Source organism: Ornithodoros turicata, unplaced genomic scaffold (genome assembly GCF_037126465.1).
Source record: "Ornithodoros turicata isolate Travis unplaced genomic scaffold, ASM3712646v1 ctg00000952.1, whole genome shotgun sequence".
Taxonomy (NCBI): domain Eukaryota; kingdom Metazoa; phylum Arthropoda; class Arachnida; order Ixodida; family Argasidae; genus Ornithodoros; species Ornithodoros turicata.
In genome coordinates this window covers 341,542-354,845 of record NW_026999425.1, presented here as the reverse complement: position 1 = coordinate 354,845, position 13,304 = coordinate 341,542, and the positions used below count along the sequence as shown (strand labels likewise).

The window sequence follows — 13,304 nt, the reverse complement described above, 5'->3', positions numbered from 1 at the left end:
ATAAAAGCGACGTAACCCCGAACACGGAGACCCGCTAAGGACCGCTCAGCTCGTTATCATACGAAAATGAACAGAGCCATCACCTTACGCACTCGCTTTGCCGTCAAAGCACCACGTCACACAGTCACTGCTTAAGGAAGACTCTACTGCGTCCACGTGTTATTGATGGATGCAGTTACCATGCTGCGGTTGTATGGGCTCCATGTTGGATGATGATGACGTGATGCAGATTCCAGTGATAATGCCATACATAATACGGATCACGAAAATCAGGAAAAACATGCACAAAGCATCAAGCACATATTTTTTGTAACTTTAGCTAAGTTGTGTAGCAAGAATAAAACGCAGCTACTTAAAAGTCACTTTTTTTAAACAAAAGCAAGCGTCAAACGGGGCGCTTTGACCTGGCATCTACCAGTGGCATCTACATTTTGCTTTCTTGTCTGGCAACCATACTCTGTATCCGTTGGCGGGCATGGCGGGTTGCTAGGTGCTGTCGTATGTCGTATGACGCGTCGTGTGCGAGTTTGTGAAACGTGAGGTATTCATTTCGATCCTTTACTGGTTAGACTTGAGTTGTGGTGAAGGATTGCGCAAATGAATTGTCCATTTCCGTCGTACAGGTAGTGTTATCAACTGACTTGGTCCTGCGCCTTTTGTGTTTTGCAGGAACGCTTCAAGCGAAAGCCGAACTACGCCATATCCATGTATGCGCTCGTTCGTTATATAGACGATATAGTTAGTCGGTTCTACACGATTCCTGTTGCACACATCAAGGACTTTGAGCCTACCAACACGTCGGACTCCGACAAAAAGAAGGTGTATTCTGCTTTTTGGGAACACGAGGAGTCTGCCGGGTACTACAAGGCGCAGATATATATGCTGGGAGGTAGGAGCTTTTTTGCCTTATAATGTTGGTGGGTAGGCGTTCATCTGCCTTAAAGTTGAACAGGCCTAAAGCAGGTGTGAGTATTCTTTATTCTAGTCTTCGACTGTAAAGTGCAAGGTTCTCAACAACGAAGTTAGCAGTTTCATTCGCTCCGTTAAAAAAAATACACTGTTTGTGTTCCACGGCGTCGGAAGAAGCGCTTCTCGCCTAATCCTTCCGACGTTCCACGTTCATTGGCTACTCCAAGCTGTTCCACGTGAATGAGCTTCTTTCAGTTTTTTCCGATTGAATAATACAGCGGATGAAGAGAATCCTGGATTTATGCAGAAAATCCGAAAACTAACCAAGTCCATCACAACCGATTGACTTCTACTTCGGCCCGCTCTGCTCAAGTGTTTATGCAGGGAAGATACCAAACTAAGTCAGTCACGACAGATGAGTCAATGAACAGCCCACGTCCGCTCATGCGTCAGTTTTGGGCTCTGTGCATAAGCGCTTAAGCACAATGGACCGAAGGGTGGCACTGAGCCATGTGATAGACGTTGCACTGAACGTCGAGTGTCGGAGGAATAAGGCGAGGAGCACTTTTTCTGACGAATGGCCACAGTGAAGAAAACAACACTGCACGACAAATGTTGAAAGCTTACACACCTATCGCACACCAAAAAAAATTGTCAGTGAATTTTGCCTCACAAATCCCTGTAGTTAAATTAGGAAAAAAAAAAAAAAACGTGCCATACATCAGCGCCCAGTTTCGCTATGTTCTGGGCTTTCACCTTATACCTTCGGTGCACTGGAATTAACGATAAAGGGCGTACAATACAAGCACGTGTTGTGCTTCGAAATGACTAAAAATTGCAAATATTGAAACAGTAAAGCAAAACAGCACAAGACGACAGTGTGCTGCCGATTAGTCTAAAGAGGCAGTGTCAGAAGGACGGCAGTATTTCATGTTTTGCAATGCATTGACAGATATAATTGAACGTAACGCTGATACCGAAACGAAACTTAATACATAGTTCGTCTTTCAACCCATATAGTGTATAGTATAGAGTCATCAGTATTTGTTTCACCATCATTACGAACCGCACCTTACTGCATCTTAGTTGACCCCACATAACTGTACATTAATGCACTGAGTATATGGCTAGCAAAAAGTGAACGTGGATACAATGCAGCAGACACAACTGTCATGGGTATTTTCAGAAACTGAGAGGGAAATAGTGGAAAAACGGCAGAAGAAACGTATGGCTAAGCCACGACTTGATAACGAATATGAAATTGGGGACCCACCCATTGCAAAGAAGCAGAAAAATGTGTGTACTGCCTGTTTCTCTCCTATATAAGTGATGTCCAATGGCTTTGCACGTACTTACTGTAGTCTATGTTTTGCCCAATGTTCACTTAGGATGGCCAGCGTGTGCGGAAAAACAGGGCTGCTGCTCAGCAGGACACGTGGCAGGACATTCTCCGGGAACATGTGCCGGAGTCAAAGAAAAGAAAGGCTCGGATACATGAAGTGAGTTTACAAAGTTTGCAAGTGCAATGATGAAGAGAAGAATTTCTCCTTAGTCCGATATAGACTCGGTGAGCAGCAGTGACTGTTTGGTAGCAGCTGACGAAGTCAAGAAAGCGGAAGCTGAAGCAACATTTTGGCGACGTCGCTATGAAGCAGCAGAAAAGAAGTCCCAGCTCTTGGAAACTAAAGTCAGCAACCTTGAAGAATGCCTGCATTCGAAGATGCTATTAAGTGAGCTGGCTCTTATTCTTGTTAGGTGAGGGAATAATGATAGGGGAACAGACCTGACTACAGACTAAGGCCGTTTCACAGCAAAAAATACAAATCCTTCTCACAAGCGCCTATCACTGCTGGTTCAGCTGTGACGGAGGGCATTTTTTATTTTTGCGAGGTGATGTTTGTGTAATTGCCCACACAAGCAGTAATTGCTGCAGTCCTGTTATCAAATACCTTCCTTTCTTATGTGACCTCTGTGGTACATTTCCTTACACAGTTTTGTTCTCATGCAGTGGAACCAGCCATAGAAAGATTCCTGCAAGCTGCATCCCGTTTGCCTGAGACCACAACTGGTGTGTGATGCTTGGCATTGTACTGCTGGAAAATAGTGTCTTGTGACAGTGATTTTTCTCTCTTAATTTTTTGCAATTATGTTACTTGAGTTTGTTGCACAGGCGTGGGGAATTACTAGAGAAAAGGAACTAGGGGGCAATCACTTACGTTACTGTGTAAAAAATGTAAGGTACAAGATCTGCAGATGAATTTGAAATGAAGTGCCCAAGCCAGTTAAGGAAAGAAATGAGTTACTTTAACGTTCCTTATGCTGTAATATGTACCCTTCAGTTGACATTTTTATGATGAGATAACATCTTGATGAAACCGGACAAATTGTGTAATTAAATTTTTGATATTGTCAATTGTCATTCATGGCACTATTTTGGCTATGTGGTGAGCTATAGTAAGTATATCGTTTTTTTTTTTGCAGCATCATCATCTTCAATGGCCTTGGACATTGCGGATGATGGTTCTACCCACACGTCTTCCGTATCAGAGGCGTCCCTCTCGCAGGCCAGCAGCCCATGTTATGGTATGTTTGAGAGCTGCCTAGCACTGTGTTAAGTTTTCATGCAGCCTGCAGTACTTTGAAGCTTAGGAATTACCAAAATAAGTGACCAACACTCATTCTTGTACACATATGTTACTATTTTGCAAGTATACCACTGTTTCTGTCTCCAGTTAAGTCCTTTACACAGCAGGTTGTGACCCCATCCTCTTTGTACTTTACCACATTGTCATGTACTTCACTTGCGAGGTTGCCTATCACTGAAATTACCTGAACAATCCATGAAAACCTCATACACCACTTTACTGTGGCACTCAACAAAGTGGTTCCGGTAATTTTTGCACAGTAACGGCAGCACACTGAATGGCGTCCGACAGCCTAAGCAGAGAGCATTCGGACAAAAAAAAAGAGAAACAGTGCATTGAACTTTTTGTGTTGTGTTTGCTCGCGCCGCATTCTCAGGATTTCTTTTATGGGAATTTGTTGGCACTCGTGTGCCTGCTTTTTCAGCCACCCTCTCAGAGCTCGGATCTCCTTTCACTTTTTATTAGTATGTTGCTGTAGTTCAGGCTTACGTCGTCATGGATGCAGAGCTTGTTTCGAGCATGTGTCATGTTAAAGTACACATACAATGCTACAGAAGTCTTTGAACAGGCTTTAAAAGACTTATTTCTTTCAGTTTCAAATGCACCATTGCCAGTTACGGGACCTAGCAAGCTTCCACCACCTTTCACACAAGTGGGTGGCCAGGTACACAGTTTTGAGCTGCTGATGTTGTAATCCCGTTGGCTATGCATTCCATTAAGTTTGCACAGTTGTATTATCTTAATCAGCCTGGTCACCAATCAGTTGAGGATTATACAGTGGCTTTGAAACGTGTGTTTGACTGAACTTTGTTCAGTCATGTATTCGTACTAGTGTATATTGCACATCTTCCTTTGCTATAGGGAGACTCAGCAAAAGAACAGCAATGAATAGAAATAGTTTTCATACTATGAAGTGTGAAGTAACCTCAATCTTTGTGGAGAAAAATCGTTTGTCCATGTTAAACGCGAAAGTTACTTCTAATTTATCTTGCGTAAACTTCTCTTGCTTTGAAGGTCCACTTGACTTCGGGCGTATTGGTAACGTCACAGAGCAAGAAAGATCTTCGGGAACAAAAAAGCCACCATTGTGGTCAAAGATGGTGCGGAGGCAATTTGGGGCACGCCGTCTTTGGCACTCCGGACACCCACAGGGAAGAGCACCAATGGAGACAAGATGAAGCTGACTCCTCAAAAAGTTGACGTTGTCAGAGGTAGGTACACCCTAAATTATTGTATGGGTGGTAGACAGCATTTTATGTTTTACATTGCTGATTGTTTTTGTGAATTTCTATGGGGCACTTAGCTTGATGAAATATTTTAGCAATCTCAAGTAGTAATTTTTGTTTACTTTTGCACAAGCTCATAAATGTTTCCTCCTGTAGCTCTTATGCTTACACAGGCATTTTAGATGTACATAGAGGATTGCCTACCATTTACATAAGTAAAGGTAAAATTGCCACATGCAGTGCATGCCTCCGAAGAATTAAAATTGGTAATGATGGCTGTGTGACAGCTTTTTGTCACATTTCGCGTTGTGTGTTGTTGTTTGTCCCCAGAGGGAAAATCCACATCATTGTATGGCACGAAAGGTTTTTGGAAAGACATTCAGACTCTGTGTGATCTTGGATCCCACTATATTGAAGATCTCGTTTGCAGTAGTTTCTTTGCTGTACATTACAGAGCCCACATGTAGCTTCTGGTGTAGCTACGTATCTGCCGTGGCCCCCTTGGCCCTCCAAGTGCACTGCGAAGTCAGTGTGGACAGCGACTCTATTTGAGTTGAGGCTGTTATGTAGAACGAGCTTGTTTCACCACTTGACAAAAATGTACTGCTTGATATATGACCCATATGCAGCGCAGTCTTTTTTGGAACCCGCATATGATGCAAAGCTTAGGGCCTCACGTTTTTGGATAGTGTCCGGTAAGGCCCAAAATCTGCACACCGAATGAAATCTGCGAAGCTCTGGTCTTGCCCCATATTTCTTGAAACCATCATACATCAATGTTCTGCAAGTCAGCTTCACCTCATGCGACCTAAGCATTACGTGAGGGATGCTTTTCCATGCTGGTAGTGATAACAGGAGTGCCCTCACACACTGTACTTTAACCCGAAAGACGTGGATTTTGAGAGAGGTATATCCAGTTTTGCCATGGGGTAAGACCCAGAAAAATGTGGCCATGCAAGTGCTGCATAATTTTATTGCACATTTGAACTGTTTTGAGTGCATACTTGAATGCGTGTTTGGGATTTTTTTTTTTAATGGATGTTTCTCATGGTCCAGTTATAACCTCAGAGCCTTTACATATTATTGCGTGCTGTTTGTTAAATTTTGAATTGCTAGTAGTTGAGCAGGCTGCGGATTTTAAACACTTTATATTTTTTATTGCAGCAACACTCCATGAATGGGGGAAAAGACGCAGCGTTTGCATCACAGACATTGAAGACAAGCTAAACGCCGTGTTGTCATCGAAGTGCCAGGACGCTGCTCGCAAGGGAAAGAATTAAGTACAAGTTGACGTACCTTCTTTAGCCAAGCAAAATGTCTTCATCACTCATGGACATACTGTAACCTACCTTTTATTGACTGTGATAGCCGCGCAGTTTTGTTTCTTTTTGAAAACTTGTTATTGTTGTGCACAGGTGCACACATTGCTCACCCTTAGTACCATCTCGCTATTGTGAAGTACTGTTCATTGTTTTGTCTTCTTCTGTTCAGGTCAGGTCATCTAAATCTGCCGTACTATTGAGCCGCGCTGTGCTCTTTTTTTCTTTTTTGTCTTAAATTGGTGTTTGCAGGCAGTGTCAGTACTGGCTGACATCAACTCACTACTTACACTTCGATTTTTGTAGCAACGATTTCTCGGCTTGCTATCTGATCTGCAGGCATATAAAATAGAAAACCGAAGGAACCCAATATCGGTATACACAGAAAAGCGAAATCAGCATCAGGTGACATTATCAGTAGCATCGTACTTAAGGCCTAAAGAATAGCTGTAGCACAATCAGGAACAGACAAACCGTGCAATGGAGCCTTCTGGCTTACGTTCAGCCATATACCAGAACAAAGTCATCCACAGAAATAAGATGTCCACCATCATGTGTGGTCAGCCACAAACCTGAAGACTACCTGCAAATGCCTTTCCATTGAAAAGAGGAGGGATTGCTTTCTCTGAATCTCACTATAATGCCAGCATGCATCCTGATATGTAGGAAGGTGTTTTTCTTGAGAAGGTCATTATCACATGTTCATAAAAACATCGGGAATGCTATACTCATTTGGCATTTGACACATAAAGCTTGTGGCTTCTTTAACGTTTTATTATTTCGATTTTATCAGATAGTGTGTGCTATCGCCTCACATAGTATTTCACATTAGCCTGGTGTACAGAGCGACATATCTGTGATAACCTACCCCATTTTAGTGTTTCATACGTCATTTTCAGTCAGAGTGCAAATGTAGGCATAATAACTGTCAATGAGTGAAGTTGCCTAATTGAGCCAGTGTGTTATATACTCAAGAGAAAGAAAAAAAGTGTCTAATAATATATGTTTCAAGACTAAGTTTTTGTAAGTCTATATAGGTCGAACACATTCATCTGAAATCTCCAGCCCCTCGAAGAAAGCAGTTGTGTCAGCTCCGTCATGCATGCTAAGATGATACAGGTTGGGACAAAAGTTTACGGAACACGCGAGCGGCGTATTTTTTCGTCGGTACGACACCCTAGCGGCTGGCGGAAGCGGGTGAGTTCATTGCTTCGGAGGGGTGCAAGCGTGCGATGCCAGAGACACAGCGGTAGTTCCGGTATCGCCTGGTTGTGTTTGGGAAGTGGAAGCTACCGCTGTGTGTCGCTAACAGCGTACCCTTCCACCCCTCCGAAACAGTGAACTCACCCGCTTCCTGCAGACGCTAGGGTGTCGCACCGAAGAAAAAGTACGCCGCTCGCTTGTTCCGTAAACTTTTGTCCCAACCTGTACCACGTCACCTCTGAGTGAGGGTCACTGTTGGTAGTGTAAATGCATATAACGTTCTGTAAAGTGTACAGTACCCTACGTAGTCACAGAACACCGTGTAAGTACTGCGTACCTGGTGTTCTCCTGAAAACAATAATGGTACCACTCTATGATATCCCATACCACCAGTATGATGCTGTGCGGCCAGAGGCTGTAGAATTCCGACAGTTGTGTCTATCGCACTACGTTTTTGTTGCAAGTAACAATGTTAACTGAATTCGGTAAATCTGTATCCTCAATGTGCACCGAGTCATCTAGCACAGATTGAGTTCGGATCAGCTTGATCCGTTTATTGTGTTTGGAAAACAATAAATTGCTTTAGAACTTGTTGATTATTGTTGATTACTCATCAAAGTGAGCAACGGGGTGCACTTTTTAGCCTGTTAGAAGCCTATGGAGTCCATGCCCAGCCATTGATGTTATTTTAGCAGGTAATAACCAGGTAGCTATAGGGTTCCCCGCTAGGATGCCACTGCATTCCACACTGGAGCAGCTGCCTGGAACGAGACTGGAATTTGCCTTGTTCTAGCCTGGATACCTCCTGGGACTAGACCTAAGCCACTGTTGGATGGAAACCGGACCCAGATGGACCATGGCGGAAACACCTTCTTTCCGTCCGGGTACAAGCTTGTTTTCATCGATGCACAAGCCTGTTTACAGGACAGGTCCATTTGACTTTCAAGGCAGGAAACGGTCCGATAATCCAGCCTGGACATTCCAGCTGGAATTTTCTCTAGGGATGGAAGTGTCATGATCTTCGTGGATCGGTCAGTGGCCGGCTGGTCATGTCGTGCCCCCCGTACCCAGCACGGTGCGGAAGCCTCCTACGTATATCTTGAGTTAGGCACTCCATTTGAAAAATACACTTGATTGATTGGTTCAGTTACGATGGCACATTATGATTGGACCCCTTCATATGACTACAGTCAATATTTGTATTTCTGTTTTCGACGCTCAAGCGTCGTCATCACCGCATACCGCTAGGGAGACAGCAGATCCAAACACTTTTTTTCTAAGCGCGCCCGCCACACCGGCAAAGTTAGAGAACTGGCACCAATGATATGCAGCAGTCGCCGGACTCGAATTTCGCGTTTGCAGCGATCGCTGCGGTAACACTTAGACGTTTAACGAGTGTTTAACCGTTGCAGAGCTGTCCTGCGGCAGCTTAAGTTTGTTGATTTGCCCATCACGTTTCGTGCTCATCTGCTACTGGCCTGGTACTACAGTCGCTTGTGGTTTTTAGGAGTCGTTGCCACGCCGCCACCACTAATCCGTACTGCCATCACGAGGCACGCGTTCCGTTTCCTCTGGGGCGGTTGGGTGGAGTGGGTCGCGAGATCCCGCTTGCACCGTACACGTGACCAGGGCGGCTTAGCCTTGCCGGTGGTGCTCGACAAATGTCTTGCACTTCAGTCGCGCGTTTATTTCGAGGCATTGCACACTCCCGAACACCCAGCGTGCGCATTAGTGCAGTACTCTCTGGGATGTGCTACCAGGTGGTTCGTTGAGAGCCCTAGGTTTCGGCCTAGGTCCGAAGTCCTGCCTCATCAATACAGTGCTTGTGTTGATGTTGTGCGGCGTTTGCGACTCCAGCTTCAGGACGCTGACCTCCAGTTATGGGCTGTCAGCGATTTTTATACAGCTATCCGGGAGTTGGAGTCTGGTCCCCCAGTTCCTTCGGTGCCGTCGAAGCTGTCTTGGCGTCGAATCACTGCGGGCTGGCTAGATGCACGCCGCGCCAGTCTTCAGTGGAAGTTGGCCCACAACGTTCTTCCTCTTCGCGAGCGACTACACCGCTTTCACATCTCTCGCTCTAACGGTTGCCCGTCTTGCGGGATGTGTGAAACCGCAGAGCACTGTTTTCGGCGTTGTCGTGTTCCTCTTTTGCTGTGGCGCAGAGTAACCCAGATATTTCAGCTGTCGACTGTCGCCTGGGCCACCGTACAGTTCCTGGAACCGTTGCCTGTTCCGCGCGTTCAGCGTAAACAATTGGCTTTATTAATTACCGAGATCAACTTTCAAATTTGGATTCGTCGTTGCAGGCTGGCTTTCGGTGGCCCAGACTTCGGAGACGCAGCTATATTTCAGGCTGTCAGGTCAGGGCTTCGTAGCCACAGTGTCCGTGAGCAAGCACTGTATGGTCTTGTGGAGTGCTCTCGTCGCTGGCTGACGTCTACTCGTCTTTTCCGCCACGTTCAGGGTGAGTGGCAAATCATGTTCTAGCCAGCTCGCTAGGACCGTACTACACTCTGCAGCGGCTCTCCCGTGTTTGGATTGTTCGCTTGGTATGGTCAGTACGAAAAGCAAACTCTGCTAGAGAGCATTGTTATCTAGCTTGTAGGACTGTAACATAAAGTTAGTGTCTGTCCAAAGGGGACTACCTCCATCGGTAGCTCCCCTGCTTGATGACAATACACACACGTTTCACGTTTCGTTTCGTTCATTGTTTTTTGCGATGCCATATTCCACTTTTACTCTGGAGTAGGGTGGCGCAAATATTTGGGCTCCCAGCAGTTGACTGGGCCACCGTAAGGTACCTGGAGCCGTTGCCGGTCGCACACGCAGAGCGGAAACAACTAGCATTGCTGAGTTCGGAAATTAACTTCCAAATTTGGATTCGCCCGTGCCGGCTGTCCTTTGGTGGTCCTCATGTTGGGAGCATGGCTATTTTTCAGGGAGTGAGAGCCGGGCTGCGTGCACATATCATTCGTCAGCAGTCATTATTTGAGTCTGTGGAGTGCTGTCGCCGCTGGCTTACAGCGACTCAGCTCTTTGATCATGATCAAGGTGAGTGGCATATCAAGTTCTAATAAGCCCACTAGGACTGCACTGCTCCCCCGTAGCGACTCTTCCCGATTTTCAGGATTGTTCGCATGGTATGGCACGTACAAAAAGCAATCTTCCTTTGAGCGTTGTTATCTGGTATGTAAGATAGAGTTTGTGTAAAACAGGCTACCTCCATGGGTAGTTATCTTGCTTGATGACAATACACACGTTTCGTCATAGTAGGGGGCGAGAAGGTGCGTCGGGGAGCGCCTGCTATAGATGATGGTCGCTGGTTCCCGAGCGACGCATCTATTTCTACGACGAAGCGTGGGGTCAAAATGATGGTGACATTGACATGGAGGAAGAGGCGTCAGCTGTTGTCTCAGAGGAAGCAACATGCGTGTAATGGTAGGTTTTGTGAGGGCCTTATTTCAAATTATGGCACTTCCTGTGGCTACGCTGAATTGTGGGGTTTTTTTCGCTCTACAAAGCAACTTTCAGTATTACACTGGGCTTCTAGTCATTCCATTGATATTCTTTTGCTGCAAGAAACTCATTTTCTTTCAGCAAAGGCCGTCAGGAATTTAGAGGCAGGCCATCATGTTAGGGTGCTTTTTAGTCATGGCTCACCTCGTCGGTCAGGAGTTGGCATTATAATTTTTCCACCTTGTCGCGGCGTGGTAAAGTGGTTTGAACGCGATTGGGATGGTCGCGTTATTTCGGTTGAGTTGGACCTAGCGGGCACAGTTCTCAGAATTGTGAACTTATACGCTCCGGTCCGCCGGAGTGACCATACGGAATTTTTTAGGGGACTCGATTATTTCATGTTGGGTAACCCAAACCTTGTGATTGCGGGGGACTTCAATTGCACCATTGACGGTCATGGGAGTGGAAGCAGGCCTGTAAACCAGGGCCTGTTGCAATTCGTTGGCGGCCTAGGACTCATGGATGCATTTTCGCACATAAATCCTGGAGTTTATCAGTACACGTGGTGCAATGCTCAGGGTGCTCATAGCCGACTTGACCGTTTGTACGTTTCTCCTTGTTTGGGTAGCCATGTTTTGAAATGTGACGTGCTTCCCTCTGGAGAACTTTCTGACGATGAGGGTGTGCGTCTCTCGCTCACTGGGTTGCGAGGTTCTCACTCCCGATCCGGCTGTTGGAAGCTTTGTGTCGAGCTACTGCGAGACACAGAAATCCGTAACGACGTCAAAGCGTACAGCTTGGGACAAAAGTTCACGGAACACGGCACTGGCGCATTTCTCCATTGGAGCGCCGCCATACAGCAAGCAGGGGTGGGCGCACATACTGAGAGATGGATAGACGTGGTGGTCACCCGTTTGTTATTCGATCTCTTCCTCATATATAGCGGAGGGCCACCCCGATCAAGAAATGCGACAGTGCCGTGTTCCGTGAACTTTTGTCCCAAGCTGTAGCTTGTCGATCGCTGTGCTAACATGTTAGTCTCACCGAAATGGTGGGAAGAGACCAAATTAGGAGCCGCGAGTCTTTTTCGTCAGTGGAGAGGAAGGCGTGCAAGGGAGAGCCAGCGGGAGCCTATTTTGCGCCATCCTGGGTCGCGAGGCCCAGGCAATGATCAAGCCATACAGGACGTGCTAGGGAGGCTAGCCTCTCCGAGATTACGTTTCTCGGACCAGTTTACGGCAGCACAGACTGTCCAGCGCTGGTTGCGAGAAGCATATTGCTCTCGCCTTTTGCTTGGCCGTTACCTCCCTCGACCTCCCAGTGTGACCGAGCAACTTGTTGCAACCGACGGTTCGGTTTAGGAACACCCTAATGGAGTTCGATCACTACTACGTGATCATTTTGTGTCGCATTTTGAGTCAGTGCAGCCTGCCGACGTCGAGGGTGGAGCGTTTTTGCCAGACGCACGACGTATCGAGCTCAGTGCAGCTCCATTCTCTGAGGACGAATATACTGCTGCCGTCAAAGCTCTTCAAACAGGTAAGTCTCCCGGTTCTGATGGCCTCCCAGCTGAATTTTACCAATGCTTCTGCTTCTGGTCCACTCTTCGGAGGCCTTCGACAGTTCTGTTGAACCAGTGCTTGGCACGAAGTCTCCTCTGTCCGTCCATGCGGGAGAGCATTGTCACCTTGTTGTGCAAGGATGCTTCCCAAAAAGAAGATCCGAATGCCTATCGTCCTGTTTCACTGCCTAATACTCACTACAAAATTTTGTCAAAAGCGATTTTGCAACTCATCTCTCCAGTTCTTGGTACAGTTATTCCTCCTCTCCAGGCCTGTGCTGTCTCTGAGCGGTCCATCACGCTTCATGCGCAGGCTTGAATAGACGCCTTGTATTGGGCACATAGTCGGCGGCGACCTTGTGTTTTAGTGTCGTTTGCCCAAAGGAAGGCCTTTGATCGTGTGCTTCGTGAATACATGTATCGTGTGTTGGAGGCGAGATCATATCGTGGTTTCGAGCACTGTATGCTGGTGCATCAGCTTTTATTGATGTCAATCGGGATACTTCTGCTAGCTTCCCCATAAAGGTGGGTGTCCGACAGGGGTGCCCCTTGTCCCCGGCACTGTATGCCCTAGTGTTTAGCCCGCTTTTAGAGTCTCTCGCATCCTCGGTTGCATCCTGGATGATCAATGGAGATAAAAGCGGACTACTTTTCGTTAACCTCAACCCGTCGTGCTCCGCACCCTTTCGCATTCCTGTGAAGAATACCGTGCGCGTTCTCGGGTATGATTTCCTGCCTTCAGTAGTATCTGATAGCTCCTGGGCACGTGCCCTTATGCGCAGTATTTCTGTCCTGCGGGGCTTAAAAGAGCTCGTACTCCCGATTACATGCAGACCGCGTCTTGCTCAGTCTTGGTTTCTGAGCAAATATTGCTATGTAGCCAACATTTCCATCCCTCCGCGAACTACTCTCCAGGCCCAGCGACACATGCAGCGATTCAGTTGATCTGGGGGGGGGGGGGGTCTGTAGAATGGATATCAAGAGG

General features: G+C 46.5%; 1 protein-coding gene across 2 annotated transcripts; it reads left to right on the top strand.

Moving 5' to 3' along the window:
* The first annotated feature begins 470 nt into the window (after window positions 1-470).
* LOC135375885 (uncharacterized) lies at window positions 471-7,448 on the top strand. Of its 2 annotated transcripts, none has more exons than XM_064608519.1 (10): window positions 471-541; window positions 670-889; window positions 2,096-2,205; window positions 2,298-2,408; window positions 2,462-2,639; window positions 2,918-2,977; window positions 3,391-3,492; window positions 4,148-4,206; window positions 4,569-4,765; window positions 5,945-7,448. In XM_064608519.1, exons 2-9 carry the CDS (start codon window positions 706-708, stop codon window positions 4,752-4,754), a joined length of 990 nt encoding a protein of 329 aa, XP_064464589.1. In that variant the 5' UTR covers window positions 471-541; window positions 670-705; the 3' UTR covers window positions 4,755-4,765; window positions 5,945-7,448. The 2 variants fall into 2 exon arrangements, with proteins under 2 accessions (XP_064464589.1, XP_064464588.1); XM_064608518.1 differs by having other exon boundaries at window positions 4,148-4,218.
* The last annotated feature ends 5,856 nt before the right edge of the window (window positions 7,449-13,304 follow it).

Excerpts from the sequence above, each read along its gene's own strand:
- LOC135375885 (XM_064608518.1), top strand. The coding sequence starts at position 706 with ATGTATGCGCTCGTTCGTTATATAGACGATATAGTTAGTCGGTTCTAC. Across the intron at positions 2,640-2,917 it reads GCATTCGAAGATGCTATTAA|TGGAACCAGCCATAGAAAGA; the intron begins GTGAGCTGGCTC and ends GTTCTCATGCAG. Across the intron at positions 4,219-4,568 it reads TCACACAAGTGGGTGGCCAG|GTCCACTTGACTTCGGGCGT; the intron begins GTACACAGTTTT and ends CTTGCTTTGAAG.